At 40.0% G+C, this 17,446-nt stretch overlaps 1 protein-coding gene across 2 annotated transcripts in view; it reads left to right on the top strand.

The window, feature by feature from the left end:
- The window catches only part of PPM1L (protein phosphatase, Mg2+/Mn2+ dependent 1L), a 359,360-nt gene that overhangs the window by 202,425 nt on the left and 139,489 nt on the right, over positions 1–17,446 (top strand). The window contains exon 1 of one of the 2 annotated variants that reach the window (XM_017346885.3): positions 12,312–12,491. The exons of the other annotated variant lie outside the window; for it this stretch is intronic. Coding sequence (XP_017202374.1) covers positions 12,486–12,491 — 6 coding nt within the window. The 5' untranslated portion in view covers positions 12,312–12,485. Of the gene's footprint in view, positions 1–12,311; positions 12,492–17,446 lie in introns of those variants that run through there. 2 annotated transcript variants of the gene reach the window in all.

The following is a 17,446-nucleotide window of genomic DNA, read 5'->3' as shown; positions in this document are numbered from 1 at the left end:
ACTCCATCCAGGTCTCCCACGTGAATAGCAAGAGCCCAAGTGCCATTGTCTACTGCCTTCCTAGGCATATTAGCAGGAAGTTGAATCAGAAGCAGAGCAGCCAGGACTCCTGGGACTCTGATATAGTTTGCCAGAATTGCCAACATTGGCTAACCCACTGCACCACAACAGCAGACCCTAAATCTCTCTTCTTTATAAATTACCCAGTCTATGGTGTTTTGTTATGGCAGCACAGCTACAGGGCAGAGATGCAGGGCAGATAGGGCCTAAGTTCCTGGTTTCAGCTGGCCCTGAGGCAAAGCTAACTCCTCTAGTCATAGTAGTTTTGTTTTTAAGCTCAAACTTCCCTTTTATAGGTTAAGATAGTTTGTTGGGTTTATCTGACTTGCTTGCTGAATGAGTTTCAACTAATTTTGTATCCAGTAAATGGATCAAACAGGATTTATGAGGTCTAATCAGAAAGCATCTTTATTTTTGTTTCTTGCTGTTCTATTAGAGTGTCTTCAGTAGAGGAAGTTCTTTCTTACTCCAGGATGAAACTTCGGGCAATTTCAGGACTTCCGTAATGATTCTAAGTGGCACACTTTATGACAAGGATTTGTATGTTCCATATAGAGTAGAATGGCCAGATTACCAAAATTTCAAGTCCGATTTGAAGTGAAGTCTTCTCTCTGCTTCCATGCCCTAGCTAAGGCCCTTGCAAACCCAATCTTGTTTTCATTTGATAGCCATATTTTCTGAGCCTGTCATGGTCTAAGCTGGAAAAGAGAGAGAAGAAAAGTGTTGGGGCTATAGTGGTGGTCAGGAAAGTGCTTATTTGGTAATAAAACACAAGGCTTCATGTTCTCCATGTCTTGCCATTGTTCAAAGCTCTGTATTGATGACTTTTATGAGTTTTTCAGCCACACCTACCTTTATTTTACTTATATGTAAACAATGCATTTTCCTTACCTCCTGGTTTTCAGCAAAAAGACTCTGGTGGGTTCTTTCCACCCCTCTAGACAGTCCTCTTGGGTGGGATTTAAGTGATGTCAGAGCAGTTTTCTCCTCTTTGTGGGCCACATCTGTGCACAGGAAGTATTCAAGATCCCTGGGCAGACAAGTGCTGGGGTACAGGCTAACTTAGCACAGTCACCTACTCTTCCCTCATCTCCCCTCCTCTCTGTCAGCTGTTGCTCTGTGAGCTTTTGTTCTAGGCAGGAGCCAGATACTTATCCACTGTGTATTCCTAATTACGAGGTGCCCTTGCCAAGCTTCGGGGTGGGCCTTTGGCAGTCCTCTCTCCTGACCTGCCCGTATCAACTTCCCTCAGTTACATGTGAGAAAGGATACACAACACAGTGCTCACCCAAGAAACCTTCCTCTGAAACGCTCGCGATTTCAATGCATTTGACTTTTCAGTTTGAGAGCTTTTTTAGAACGGCAGAGCAGGTTGCAAAATGTTGCTTTTACAAATTTACATATGGGCCTGGAACTTCAAGTTGGAATTTCATGAGTATATCTTGGTATCTCCGCTGAAGTTTCCAATTTCATAGGTTTTTAAAAACGCTTTGTAAACTGTGAAGTGCTACACAGATGTAAAGAATTAACTCCCTTTGCCCTGAAGAGGTACCGGACTGAATGAGGAAGAACTGAAAGTAGAATGCAGCTGTTCTTGAAGCAGCAAACATTTGAAGAGATTTATGTAGGTCAGTCTGCGTGACTTCGTTTTCTGTCTAGTTAGTGTATACTTTATCAGTTAGTTAAGGTGGAATTGTTAATAATACACAGCTTCCAATTTGTGCTGCTCTTCTAGCTAAATGTAAAAATGGCAATACTTAAGACAGTAGGGGATAATCGTTTGAAGTGGAAAATGAGAGCTGTGCAGGGAACCCGTGTTTCTCTTTTAGTTTAGGCAACCTGCATTTGTACAGACACACACCTGTCCACACACTTGGTGTAATTTTTTTGTGGTTGTGATACTTTGTTATTGTGTACAAATGGGTTGATCATCCTGAATTCCACTCAAGGAAGTACTTTCTTCAGCGAAGGTGAAACTGACACCTTCCCCCCCCCCCCAAAAAAAAAAAAAAAAAAGAGAGAGAGGCCAAATGGGAAGCTATACCCATGACCTAGGTTTCCCAAGTCCTCATGTATTCAGCGATTGTTTACTGAACACTTGTTATGTTTCCCAGGCACTGTGCTAGCCTCTAGGTCTACCGTGGTGAACTACACAGAGAGATTGTAATCTAATGGGGGAAACAAGCACCAAACGTTTAAATCTCCAATTGCAAATTGTGTTAAGTGGCAAGAAGAAAACAAGCAGGATGGGGAAGGGCAGAGATTGCCTGACTTCCTTTGAGGTTAAGGAGAAGGCTTTCTCTCTTTCTCTCTCTCTCTCGCTCTCTCTCTCTCTTTCTTGTTTTTTAGTTTGTTTATTTGAAAGTCACAGTTACTGAGAGAGAGAGAGACAGATAGAGATCTTCCACCCACAGGTTCACTCCCCAGATAGTTGCAACAGCCAGGACTGGGCGAGGCTGGAGCCAGGAGCTTCTTCCAGGTCTCCTAAATGGGTGGCAGGAGTCCCAACACTTGGGCCATCCCCTGCTGCTTTCTCCAGACCATTAGCAGGGAGCTGGATTGTTAAGTGGAGCAACAGGGATACAAAGCAGCGCCCAAACTGGATGCTGGTATCACAGGGGGCAGCTTTACCAGCTGCGCTACAGCGCCGGCCCCAAGAAGGCATTCTTATCAGAACTATCAAAGGTGGATCTCTGGGTGAACATTTAGCCTAGTGGTTAAGATATCAGTTAAAATGCCCATGTCCCATATTGGAGTACCTGGGTTTAATACCTAGTCCCAGCCCCCTGACACCAGCTTTCCTGCTAATGTAAATCTTGGGAGGCAGCAGATTACAGATCAAATAGTTGGGTCCCTGTCTCTTACATAGGAGACCTGAACTGAGTTCCCGGCTCCTGGCTTCGATCTGGACCAGTCCTGGCTATTTTGGGTTTTGAGGGATGGAATCTCTCTCTTGCTCTCACTCTCTCCTCCTCTCTCCCCTCCCCCTTGTCAAACAAAGAAAAAAGAAATAAAAAAGACTACTTGGGGAAACATCAGTGTTCGTTGGAATAGAAGTTTTCTCTAAGTGGCCAATTTTGCCCTCAGAGTTTCTTGTTAGCCCTGAGCCAAAGAGCTCTTGCAGAGGAGTGGTTTTGTTACTCTTCCTTATTCTCTATGGACACTCTGTTTATTGATTCTATTTCAAAGCAGGGATGTACGAGTAGAGGGAGGAAAAAGGATGAGTAAGGAAAGACTTTTGGGCTGTGAGTAGCTTACTAATAAGAATGTTCTCTCCAAAATAAATATCCTAAGGATTTCTTTCAAGGAAAAAAGACAGTGAATATGGTTATGAATGAGTTGCGAACACAGAACAGTTTGACTTGACAGAAATAGGATGGACTGAGAAAAAACTTGTATTTCCAGTGTAATATGATATCTGCCTATAGTGCTGGCTACAGGGAATGCTTGACATTCGTTCCAGCTGTATATGTTTTATTTTGATAAACATTTCCTGAATATTGCATGATATAGGAGAAGTAGCATTGGATGGTGCATTAAAGAACCTTGGCTTCTTGGGGCAGGCATTGTGGCACAGCAAATTAAACTGCTGCTTGGAACACGCACAACCCATATCAGAGTGTCAGAGTCCTGGCTTTTCCACTTCAGATTCAACTCTCTGCTAATGCACCTGGGAAGGCAGCCAACGATAGCTTAAGTACTTGGGTTCCTGCTATCCAGGTGGGAGACTAGGGTGGAGTTCCTAGTTCTTGGATTGGGTCTGCCCAGACTCAGCAGTTGTAGATATTTGAGGAGTGAATTAGTTGATGGAAGATCTCTTTTCTATCTGTCTCCGCTAGCTCTGTAACTCTGCCTTTCAAATAAATACATAAATCTTTAAAAAGAAAGATTTAATTTATGTATTTATTTGAAAGGCAGAGTTACAGAGAGGCAGAGGCAGAGAGAGAGAGAGAGAGAAGTCTTCTATCTGCTGGTTCACTCCCCAAATGTCCCCAATGGCCGGAGCTGTGCCTATTGGAAGCTGGGAGCCAGGAGCTTCTGGGACTCTCACGCGGAGTCAAGGGCCCAAGGACTTGGGCCATCTTCTACTGCTTCCCCAGGCCATAGCAGAGAGCTGGATCAGAAGTGGAGCAGCCAGGTCCGAGGCACATATCGGATGCCAGCACTGCAGGTGTTGGCTTTACCCACTACATCACAGCGCTGCCCCATAAATAAATCTTAAAAAAAAAAAAAAAAAAAAAAAAAAGCCGAGCTTGGTTTCTGACTTCTCTTCTACCATCAATGATCATCTTTGGGTAAATCACTTTATTGTTCTTAGTTACAGGTTCCTTAGTTACAAGATGATATCAAATGCCAATACTTGCCTCACTGCTTCTCAGGGTTGTTGGAGAGATAAATGAAGTCATAATAAGACTTTTTTATAAATGATAAAAAGCTTTACATTTACAGCATGGTTATTATTGCCATTTGTCTGTTTTGAGTTTGGTATTTGTGACTGGTCTTAGCCTTAGCCTATCAAACCTTTTTCCTCAGTCTTATCCTTAGGCCAAGATTCAACAAATAGAAAGTCTTATGTATGTGTCTACTGGGTAAGAGCTTTATAACACAGCTGCCACTAACATAGGTATTCCTGGCAGTTGTATACAAGAATATTAGAAAAATGTCTTTCTGAAGCAGGACAGAACGGAGTTTAAGTTTCAACTCCATCATTCATTACCAGATGACCCTGAAGGAATCTGATTTGTCTGTATTTGATTTTCCTCATCTGTGAAATGGCTGTGAGAATTAAATGATAAAAATTGTGAAGTGATTAGCATACTGCTGAGAGTGATTGTAGGCTCTTAATAAATACTATTTTTTAAAAGATGGTTTTTTTGAATGGCAAAGCATGAGAAAGAGAGAGAAAGAGAGCAAGATCTTCCATCTTTTGTTTCCCTCCCCAGATGATTCCAATAGCCTGGGCTGGGCCAGGGTAAAACAAGGAATCAGGAACTCCTTCTGGTCTCCCACATGAGTGGCAAGATCCCAAACACTTGGGCCATCTGCTACCTTCACGGGCACTTTAGGAGGAAGTTGGATAGGAAGTGGAGCAGCCCAGAACTGAGCCAGCACTCTGAAACAGATGGCAGCCTCGCCATCTTTAAAACAAATAGATTTATATCTAGCAAAGCAGATTGTTTTATTTATAAAAAATCCACAAGGGATTATAAGTAATACAAATCAAGTTTCTATTCAAATTTTGCTGTATTTGAGGAAGTGAGGCACATCTCTACTTGTTTTCTAATGAAGCAGCATTTTAAAACATTTAAACATTTGATTGTATGACCATCTTTTATGGAGACTGAGTACAGCTGTTTTTTTTTTTTTGATGTATCACAGTAATTTACTGTTTGGTTTCATTATAATTTAAAATGGTATAACTTGAATAAATCATTTTTATTTGTGGGATTTATATCTACCCATTTTTTAAGAAACATTTTAATTGATTTACAAAATTAAGCCAAACAGAAAACAAAACATGACAATGAAATTGAAACAAAAAACAAAGTAAGCAGATAGGTTTCTTCAGACCCCTGAGGTGTAAATACCTCTTAGAGAAGCAGAGAGCAGGGCTCTCCTTGTTTGCAGCATTTCTTATTGTTCTGCCGTCATTTTTCATTGTCTTTTGTGTACTTCCCACACCTCCTCTTCCTGGCTCCCTCATTACTTGGACAAATGGGTCACAGGGGAACTTGGGAGGTTGGTGGGGAAAGGAGTCCCAGCTGACCAAGAATTCGCAGCAACAAATAGAAAGTGTACATTCTTTCTGTTGCCTTGACAATTTTTCCTGAGTTCAAAGTTTCAAACACTGCATCTGCGAATTAGTTGCCTCTTTCCTGGGATATAACCTAACTCTCTTTCTCTTATTTTGAAATGGTTCTGGGCCAGGAATGGTGGAACAAGTGACTTCAGACAATCTGATTACACAAAAAAGGATTTTGAGACAGAGGTTTTTGTTTATGAATTTACGATGACTGTATCTCTCTTTAATAAAAAGTGCCTCTTGAGGAATGTGTTTGGTGGAGGTTTATGCTGTTATGGATCTTTCAACCTAATGGTGTAATTACCATATGTCATTAATCCTCTTCCTGCAGGGAATCACTTTCTCTCCCCCATCCCTCCCTCCCTCTTTTTTTCTTTAAAAAAGCCAGAGGACAACAAGAGCAAATGTTTGCAACTTCAAGCACATTATTCATTTTAAATGTAAGTTGACACGTTGTGGATATGAAAAATAAGAACTCTAGATGATCAGTTTTTAAAACGTGGGAGCCATTAAGCTGTGTTCAAAAAGAATGCCTTGTGGCATCCCTCTCAGTGCCGGTATCTGTTAGCATAACTTCCTGAGGCATGTCTCATTTTTAGCTTTTGATTTTCTGTGGGTTGTATCTTTGCCTGCTCTCCTCCTCCTGCATTCCGCCCCACCTCCAAATAGGTTTTTGGTAGGTTTCCTGCTGTGACCAAAGTCAAATGATTGGAAGAGAGGGAAGGTTAACAATTGAGGGGTAAATTTAAGAGATAATTACGCATTCCATGTTCTCTTGCTCATTCTTCTCCTCTAGGAGAAAGAGGTGGTACAATCTATTGTTTCTTCTTTTGCAGCCAACATTGTTGTGATAAAAGTAATAGATATTTATTGTAGAAATTCTAGAAAATACAAAAAGCCTAAGGGGAAAATTTCTCATCCAATTCCTCTACCCTAAGAGAACCATGATTCACCGTGGTTCTGTGTAGTGATGTATATCCTTGTCTGTTACGTGTGTGAGTTCACATTCTAGGATAGCTGGGTAAAAAAAATTTTTTTAGTTACCAATATGCTTATTACAAATATTTCACATCATTAAAGCTTCTCTTATGGGGTGAACATTGTGATGCAGCATGTTAAGCTGACATTCCATATTGGAGTGCTGGTTCGAGTCCCTGCTAAGGCACCTAGGAAAGCAGTGGAAGATAGCCCAAGTACTTGGGCCCCTGCACCCATATGGGAGACATAGATGAAGTTCCAGGCTGCTGACTTCTCCCTGGCTCAGCCCCAGCTATTGTGGCCATTTGCAGAGTGAACCAGAGTATTGAAAATCTCTGTGTCTTTCTCTGTCTTTATCTAATCTGCCCTTTAAATAACTAAAATATTTTAAAAACTTATTTTACATGATCATTTAAAAGTATGTATTTATTTGAGAGGCAAAGAAAAAAAAAAAAAGCAAGAGGAAGAGGAGGGGGCCTCCCATGTGAAAGTTCACTCCTTAAATACCCATAGCTAGAGCTGGGTCAGGCTGAAGCCAGAAGCCAAGAACTCAATCCAGGTCTACCACATGGGTAGCAGGGGCCCAATTACTTGAATCATCACTGCTGCTTGCAAGGGTCTGCATTAGCAGGAAGCTGGAGTCAGGAGCCAGAGTATGGCATTGAATCCAGGCATGCCAATATGGGATACTGGCATCTTAACTGCTGTTACATCACCATTTTTAATGGCTATGTGGTAGTCTCCCTGTCAGGTAACTGTATCTGTGTAGGAATAAAATACAGTTATCAGAAGACAAAAGCTTTCATGCCCCAAACCCTGAAAGTAAGGCACAATCCATATTCCCCAGACATGAGTGACTACCTGTGCGTTACCCAAGGCTGGGCGGCTGGGACCTCCCGAGAACCCTGGGGAAGCTCGAGGCTGCTCTGTCTGCTTTTCCACACCTAGTGCCTTGCTTCCTTGGCTACTGAGAAAAGCCTTGGGAGAGGCACTCTCAGCCATCATTGCTCCAATAAATAAGAAAATTCATATAGAATTTATTTTTCGTCCAAGTCATGAGAACATGTAGTCTGCAGGGGCTCTTCAGCTCCTTTTAATAATAAATAATGATGCTTGTGAAGCTAGTATTGGCAATTATTTAATTCTCTCATCCTGTGGGATGCAGTTTAGATTCTGGTCTATTAATCACGTCTCTATTGCAGCTCCAGCTTCTTTAAAGCATGGTGTAATCTGCAACAGCTAGGGTATCCTTTCTGGAGGGGAGGAGGCTGAGAGAGTGACTGGGTGTGGCCACCTGTATGTATTCTGGTATATAAACACCTCTTTCTTGGGGTTGCATTAGTGGAGTCAAAAAAAAAAAAAAAAAAAGTCATGACCCATTAGCGTTTGCTAGTCCAGCAATGCTACAGTGCAGCAGACATTGGCAAATACGAAGGTAGCATGGGCTTACTCTGAGCCAACGTTGCCTAAGTAGTGGGGGCTGCAGCTCCCTGTTTGTTTTTCCCAGCTGACTTGTCCTGGGGCCTGAAGCTGTACACCTCAGGAACATGAGAGAAGAATAAACTTCAGTGATGGAGTCCTAATTGCACCAAATCAAAGCTCATTGAGTCAGCCAGGTCATTAACTCCTTGATATTTAATTACTAGCTGCTCCTCTGCTGGAAAATGCCATCAGGTCCTTGTACTAAATCTGTTCCTAAAGAACGCGTTTCCCTTTGAATGGTTTGTGTTTTATTGTACTGTAGGAAAATCAGAAAACCATTTTGACAGTTGAATAAGGCTGGAGATGCCAGCTGCCGTGTCCTCAAGCCACGATCGCTCTTCAAGGCTTGCATCTGAGTGCGGTCAGGTTTTGCAGAAGAAACAGATTTATCTGAAGATTTGGCAATAGGCGAAGACTCACCTGGGTCAAATGTGTGGGACATCTTTGAGGTGGATCCCTGATCTAGGTGTTTTGTCTGTAAGGGTCCCCCCATCCCTTAGATGTTTAAAATTCTTTTCATATTCCCAAGGGTGTATTTTGAAGTAGGATTTCGGCATCAACAGAATTGTTCCTTAAAATACTGGATATTTTTCTTCTGTCATTAAACCAGTTAGCTTTACATCATAATGTTTCTGCCATTAACTATCTGAAATATGAAGCATAAAAAATTATTGAGAGGGTGGGTGTCCTGGTACAGTGGGTAGAGCCACCACTTGGGATGCCCATGACCCATATCAGAGTGCTGGTTCAAGTCCTTGCTATTCCACTTCCTGGCCAGCTTCTTGATAATGCATCCTGGGAGGCAGCAGAAGGTGTCTCAAGTGCTTGGGCCCCTGCCACTCACTTTGGAGACTTTGAGCTCTGATCTCCTGGCTTCTGCCTGGCCTGGCCCTGGCTGCTGTGGGCATTTGAGGAGTGAACCTGTGTGGAAGCCCTCTCTGTTTCTGTCTCAGTCTCTCTCTGTTGCTCTGCCTTTCAAACAGATGAGAATAAACAAACATGTAAAATATAGTTCTGAGATTTGTTTCTCAAATGGGCTTAATAAATCCTATCTGATATTTTCTTGTTTGGAGAGTTTAATTCATTTGTTTATATTATAGTTATCCTATTGATAATGGCTTTTTAAATTGCTTTCTTTTATATTTTTCATCATTTCATATAGGTGGAGCCCTATATATATTGAAATTACACAACATTTGATACAATATCTCCAAAGTAGAATGAGTTTCTCTTGAGAAAAACAATCTAGTTTAAATTTTTTTTTGACAGGCAGAGTTAGACAGTGAGAAAGAGAGAGACAAAGAGAAAGGCCTTCCTTTTTTGGTTGGTTCACCCCCAAATGGCCGCTACGGGCAGCGTGCTGCGCCTATCCGAAGCCAGGAGCCAGGTGCTTCCTCCTGGTCTCCCATGCAGGTGCAGGGCCTAAGGACCTGGGCCATCTTCTACTGCCTTCCTGGGCCACAGCAGAGAGCTGGACTGGAAGAGGAGAAACCGGGACAGAATCCGGCGCCCCAACCGGGACTAGAACCCAGGGTGCCGGCGCCACAGGTAGAGGATTAGCCAAGTGAGCCGCAGCGCCGGCCTAGTGTAAATTTTGTGTTAGCCAAATGGATTTCTTCTCCCTCCCAATTTTAGTTTAATTGAGATAATATATGTAAGGTTCTTAGCTTAGTGTCTGGCCTATAGTAAATGTTCCGTAAACATTAGCACTTATGAATATTTTCATTATACTAAAATATTTCAGTTCATTTTTTTACCTCTAGTACCTGATATGTTTTCTTTTAAATAATTAAATTTGAGTATTAACACAGTCTCACAGAATTTAAAGAAAAGTAAACTCTATGAATAAATTTTAATAAAATGTGTTTCCCAAGAGCTAGTGAAATGATTTTAATTCATTTCATAGTAATCTCTGAATTAAAACTGTTCTCAGTTATCATCCATTTCATTTAATGATGAAAGAATACAAAAACACATCAGGGAAATCTTTGACACAACAGGAATAAAATGCCTATTATCTGGCTAAAGCACTTCAATACTTTGTACTGTTTTAAAAATTCTATATTCAGCTAGGTCCCCAATGTTTTGTATCCCAAAGTATAATGAATTAGTATAAAGAAGCACTGAATGGTAGAAACTACCATGCTCCAAGTTCAGAATACTTTCCAAATATATGTATTTCAATATTTACATTACTGTTCAGCTTTACTTTTTGCTGATATGATCTATGCAAAATTAACTGTATGTGGTTTAAGTTCGATAATATTTAAATATAAAAGACTGACATTAAGAGTACTCACCTTAAAATAATGATTGTTTTTAAATTTTTGACAGGAATTCCATACAAGTATTTTCCTTGCTTCATTTTTATATCACACCTGCTTATTGTCACCACTCTTGTAATGTTGAAAAGCAGTCACACTGGATCTCATTTTTGCTGCTTTAGTTAAGGCTCAGCAAGAGAATTGCTGTTATTTTATAAATGGATTTATTTGTTCATTGTCACTAACGTGACAGCAGGAATTTGAAGCCATCTGATTTCTTAACTGGTTCTGTTAATTCAGTAATGGCTTCATACTGGCAGCTAGTAGCTTCTAAGTCACTAAAGCTAACAGAGTTTTCAGAGAAACCTCGGTTCCAATGATACATGAAAATATGGCATATTTTTAACCTGGGTAATCAATATGTCTTCTGTTGGTTAGGCTTATGCAAGTTAACTTTGAGAAATCATCACTAGTTACTGTGACAGCTGCAAAACAGTCATATTAGGAACCTATGAACTATTATTTTTTTTCTCTGCTCTCTCAGTATTAGGTTAATTTTCAGGATTTCCAGGATTCATAAAATTTATATATTCTTTATTTCCTGTCTTACATTGCTCATCAGCATTCCCAGCATAAGGTAGTATGGTAGAGGGAAATGAATAAACTTAAAAATACCTAAAATAAAGTGAGATACACAGCAGACCCATAGAATGGCAGATGTCCTAAACAGCACTCTGGCCTCAGAATCAGCCCTTAAGGCACGCGGATCTGGCTGAAAAGCCCATGAGAGTGTTACAGGCATGGAGAGCCAAAACACTCTGGCAAAAACAAAAACAAAAACAAAAACAAAAACAAACCCTACATGAAAGATCTCCACGAGTGAGATCCCAGTAAAAAGAACAGGTCATCAAAGAAGGAGGTCCCTTTCTCTGAAGGGAGGAGAGAACTTCCACTTTGACTATGACCTTGTCTAAATATGATCAGAGTTGGTGAACCCAAAAGGCTTCCATAGCCTTGGCAGCTCATGACAAGAGCCTAGGGTGATTACTGATGCCATAAACAAGAGTGTCAATTTGTTAAGTCAACAACAGGAGTCACTGTGCACTTACTCCTCATGTAGGATCTCTGTCCTTAATGTGCTGTACAGTGTGATTTAATGCTATAACTAGTACTCAAACATTATTTTTCACTTTGTGTTTCTATGTGGGTGCAAACTGTTGAAATCTTTACTTAATATATGCTAAACTTATCTTCTGTATATAAAGAGAATTGAAAATGAATCTTGATGTGAATGGAAGGGGGGAGGGAGAGGGAAAGGGGAGGGTTGCGGGTGGGGGGGAAATTATGGGGTGGGGGGAAGCCATTGTAATCCATAAGCTGTACTTTGGAAATTTATATTCATTAAATAAAAGTTAAAAAAAAAGTTAAAAAAATGCCTAAAATAAAATCTAAGACAGAAAGGGATCTTCCATGAGAGTCTCACAGGCATGGGAAGCCATGACACGGTGGCGAAAACAATCTAAATGAAAGATCCTGGTGAACAAGACCCCTGCAGAAGGAACAGGCCATCAAGGAGGGAGGCGCTTTTCTCTGAAGGGAGGAAGGAACCTCCACTGTGACATGGCCTTGGTGAACTCAAGGGGCTTCCATAGCCTAGACAGCTCATAGCAAGAGTCTCGGGTGATTGCTGATGTCATAAGTAAGAATGCCAATTGTTAAATCAACAATGGGAGTCACTGGGCACAGGATCCCCATGTAGGATCTCTGTCCTTAATGTGTTTTACTATGAAACTTAAAAACAACACTACTACTCGAACAATGCCCTATACCTTGTCCGGTTGTGTGAGTGCAGCCTGTTGAAATCCTTGCTTAGTATATACTAAGTTGATCTTCAGTATATGAAGGTAATTGAAAATGAAACATGATGAAGGGCAGGATGGGAGAGGGAGAGGGAGTGGGAGAGGGGAGGGGCTCGGGAGGGAGGGAGGTTGGGGAGGGGGAGCCACAACAATACAAAAGTTGCACTTTGTAAATTCACATTTATTAAATTAAAAAGAAAAAGGGATCTTGAAGATCTTCTAATCCAGTATTTTCCTACTGTCAACTCCATTGTTCTACAGATGAGGAGAGAGAAGGCCAGTGAAGTTAAGGCATGTGTCCAAGAGCACAGTCACAGAGCTGACCAATTGTAGTGTGCCTGGTGATCCAGGTTTCCTACTGTTGGTCAGGACTCCTTTCAGAAGCTGGAATAACAGCTTTATCGGCGGCTCATGGCTTCCTATATAACAATGAATTGCCCGGGGAAGTATGCCTCAGCAGCCTGTCTTTTAAGGAGGTGGTGGTAGGGAGAGAATGTTAGAGAGAATTCATGGACAGAGCAATAGAAGGGCTCTGAAAAAAAAAATGGGTGTAAAAATAGTACATACTGTTGAATCAACATGAGGAAAAATAAGGATGCATTTAATTGCTTAGTCTAGCATTCAGCAAATAAAAAGTTTTCAATAAATATGAACTGTTGGTAATTATTATTATCATAGAACTAAAATTTCTAAGTATCCTTGCATGGTTCCAGCCTTCTGTTATTTCTTCATTTTCTGCCATTTCCTCCACGTTTCCCTCCACATCCAAACACACACACACACATACACACGCACAGCACCAGCCCTATAACCCAATTTTAGCCTCAAATACATTTTGTTTTTATCATGCCTCTATGTCTTTGTGTGGACTGCTCTCTGCCTAAATTGCTACCCAGCCCATTGTTGAGCAAGCTCTTTAAATACCTTAAGACTTGGCTCAAATATCCTTTCTGACATGTTGTTGCCAAGGCTTTCTGATTAGAGAATTTATTGTACCCTTTTGTAGTCATCCCTTTGTAAGTTGTCTACTTCCTTAAATCACAAGCTCTTTGAGGGCAAGGACTTTTTCTTTTAGCTCTCTGTATTCACCATAATGTTTGGAGCATCAGAAACTCAATAAATGTTGATAGAATGAATACTTGAATCAATTATCACTCTTGCTTTGCAACCCAGTGCAGCCAGCCCTCTGCTTTGCATGGCTATGAATTTCTACAATTACTCTTCTGGTAGGACAGCCATCCCTTACTATGTTTATTCAGTATCCTCTTGAAGACCACGGGAGTAGGCATTTTTGCTTGATTCATAGGTGCCATCTGGTGGATAAAAGGCTAACTACAGGTGCATTTTTAAAACCATATGGAAGTTAAGATTACTCCTGTTTATTGATATGGAAGTTTCCACTTTTTCATGGAAATTTCCAGAAGCATAGTCAGGAAAAACATATTGGTAATTATTCTTTCATTCTTGTGCACCAGCTTCTTAAAGAGGTTGATCATTAAGAAGTTGATAAATTAAGGTGAATAATATTTAAAAATATTAATTTGGCTAATAGGATGCATATTATTAAATACACTAATTGTTTACTGATTAGTTTAGTAACTTATGTAATTTAGGATGAACTGATTACATTTTTAGATACTGACTTTTTAAAATGTTTCTGTGACATTGAAGTCTTTTGATTCATTGATTCACCAAGCATTTATTGAGATACTTAAATAATGCTTGACATTGTACAAAGCACTGAAGAACCAGAGATGAAAGACAGAAAATATTTAGGTTAGGTGTGAATGTAAAGCTATGTAACTTTTCATAATACAAATCATAAAAACACCATTTAGATTTTTTAAAGAATTCTTTATGTTCATTTAGCCATTCACATTCAGCATTATAAATATCATAAAGTTACCAGTTTTATTTGTATCATTTTGGATTTTTGAGTATTTGAATCTGAAGGAAAATTCTTTGTGGTTTTTAATAAAATGTAAATATGCACTCAATATTCCCATTTCTTACAATCCACTTACCTAAAGGATAGTCTACTCCCCACCTCCCAATTAAACCACGAAGAACAATAAGCCAGGACATGAACAGAAAAGGACTAAGGGAAAATAATGGTCCCAAAGTCCATGTGCCTTTCTCCAAGTCTTGAGCAAGAGATTGTGCATAAAGTCACCTCTTAGAAGCAGGATCATTTGCTGATGGGAGAGTAACCAGAGCTCCTCACAACAATCCAGGTAATTTGATGTGTGCACCAAACTCGTATGCAGGAGACATCCATGTTACAACCCTCCCTTCGTGTTCCACAGATGACCTAAAATAATCAAAACAATTGTGGATGTTATCTGAGCATTCTCTGAAAAGCTCAATATACCCAGGGAAATGAGAGCCATCTGTCAGAGACATCTGTACTCCCACATTTATTACTGCACTACTCATAATAGCCAGAAAATAGAAACAACCTATGTGTCCATCCACTGATGAATGGATAAAGAAGATATAGTACATATTCACAATGGAATATTACTCAGCTGTAAAAATGATGTAGTCTCGTCATTTGAAACAACATGGGTGTAACTGGAAGTCATGTTAACTGAAATAAGCCAAGCACAAATGATCACAAATGATCTCTCTCATATGTGGAATCTAAAAAAAAAAAAAAAAATGGTGATCTTATAGAAGTCAAAAATATAATGGTAGGTTCCAAAGGCTGGAGATGGGAGTGGAAAGGGAGGGTTTGGGAAAGATTGATTGAGGGGTACTAGATTATAGGTAGATGGGGTGTGAAATTCTACGGTCTTATTGTATATAAGGTGAAGATAGATGATGTTATCTTACTGTATATTTTTCTGTTAAAAATCCTAGAAGATAGGATTTTTGGATTTTTTTCACCATAAAGAAATGTTAAATGCTTGAAAGGATAAATACATTTACTCATTTGGATATTACACAATGTATTCATATAAAGAGGTATCACATAATACCCCATAAATATGTACAATTTTAAGTCTGTTAACTTCTCAATGAAAAATTTAAAAATGAAGTTAATAGGTATTCTATATGTATATTTGTCAGTGTATTTGTGGGATATATATATTCATGGATATATAATTTCTAATTCACATAAATAAGTGAACATAAATTTTAAAAACTGGGTATTTGTGTTTCACTTAAACATATCCATCAAAAAAAGTTCAAATCATTTCTAATCACTTAGAGTAGTAAAGTTGAATGGAACATTCACTTTTGTGGAACACTTCATTGCTGATGGCACTCATTAAAAGAGGTAGCATGGAACTGAGCTGCCTAGAATTTTCATCTGAAAATTTGCATAGAAACCCACATATATATTCAAAGTTAATTTTTTCTTTAACTGGAGAGCAGGAAAAGACCCAGACAATTTATTCAGTTCTTGGGAAAGACACCATTAGAGTATTCTATTAAATGAGCTATATATAAAATTATATATATATAATTTTGTTTGTACTGCTCTTGAAGGAAAGATTTCAGAGTTGGCAGATCACTTAATTTAAAAAGAGCTATTCAGTGCAAAAATCACCAGCCACCTGTCTTTTAAGTCCTCACTATTTAATTGCCTGATTGTGGATGTATGATCTGTGTTGGAAAAGAAAGTCTGGCTTGTTGCACATGTGTCATAAGTCATCTTTATTTAATGACTTATTTATCTTAGGGCACTTAATATGTTTTGAAGAAGAATCACATGTTCTACCTTGGGGAATGTAGGTAAATTATAATTGAGTATTGTAGATGGCAAAGTTTCTGTTTTTTTCTAGTCTGACCATTTCCATAATGATTTATGACATTTGGAAATTGCTTGTGGCAGCACATGTTTTTCAGTGGATCCCCTTTGGATGTGGATTCTCTGGCTATCAGGCTCCAAGAAAGGACACTGCTCCATAGCAGGTGACTGCTGGTTCAGTCCCCAAATGAATGCATATGCCAGGCTGAAGCCAGGAGCCAGGAGCTTCTTCCGGGTCTCCCACGTGGCTGCAGGGGCCTAAGCACTTGGGCCATCTTCAACTGCTTTCCCAGGCTGTTTAGCAGGGATTTGTATTGGAAGTAAGGCAGCCAGGATTCGAACCAGCATCTGTTGCCACAGCACCAGCCCCCAAAATGATTTTGAATTCTCTCTTTAAGAGTAATCTCTGTAGCTAGATTGTGAGCTATTTCAAGATGAGGACTATGTGCAACTTATTTATTATTATTATTATTATTATTGACAGGCAGAGTGGACAGTGAGAGAGAGAGACAGAGAGAAAGGTCTTCCTTTTGCCGTTGGTTCACCCTCCAATGGCCGCCGCGCTGCGGCCGGCACACCGCGCTGATCCGAAGCCAGGAGCCAGGTGCTTCTCCTGGTCTCCCATGGGGTGCAGGGCCCAAGGACTTGCGCCATCCTCCACTGCCTTCCCGGGCCACAGCAGAGAGCTGGCCTGGAAGAGGGGCAACTGGGACAGAATCCGGCGCCCCAACCGGGACTAGAACCCAGTATGCCAGCGCCGCAAGGCGGAGGATTAGCCAAGTGAGCCGCGGCGCCGGCCTCAACTTATTTTTAATATTTCAGAAATATATTGTATTGTCCCAAGCATGAAGGCACATAATAAACATAAGCTAAACAATACTGCTAACATAGATATACAAATGTTTTATAATTTTTCTTTAGTTTGGTCATTCATTTATACCAGGGTTTGGCAGGGTTTTATTTTTTTAATAAAAAATGTAAATATTTTAGGCTTTGTGAACTGGTCTCTGTCTCAGCTGGTCAACTCTGCTTTGTGCAAAAGCTGCTATGTACAATAGGTAAACAAATGGGCACTTAAACTTCATAAATAAAGAACATGGGCTGTAGTATTCCACCCTGGATTTAGACCAAAGGTTGTAAACAGGTGTCATCTCATTTGCTAACTTTACTTTGGCCTTGGAATACTGTATTGAGAAGGATTCTGAGAGTAGATCTAGACTCAATTGCCAATAATTCTTTGATC

The sequence above is a fragment of the Oryctolagus cuniculus genome, chromosome 4, assembly GCF_964237555.1.
Source record: "Oryctolagus cuniculus chromosome 4, mOryCun1.1, whole genome shotgun sequence".
Lineage (NCBI taxonomy): Eukaryota > Metazoa > Chordata > Mammalia > Lagomorpha > Leporidae > Oryctolagus > Oryctolagus cuniculus.
This window is presented reverse-complemented; position numbering and strand designations above follow the sequence as displayed.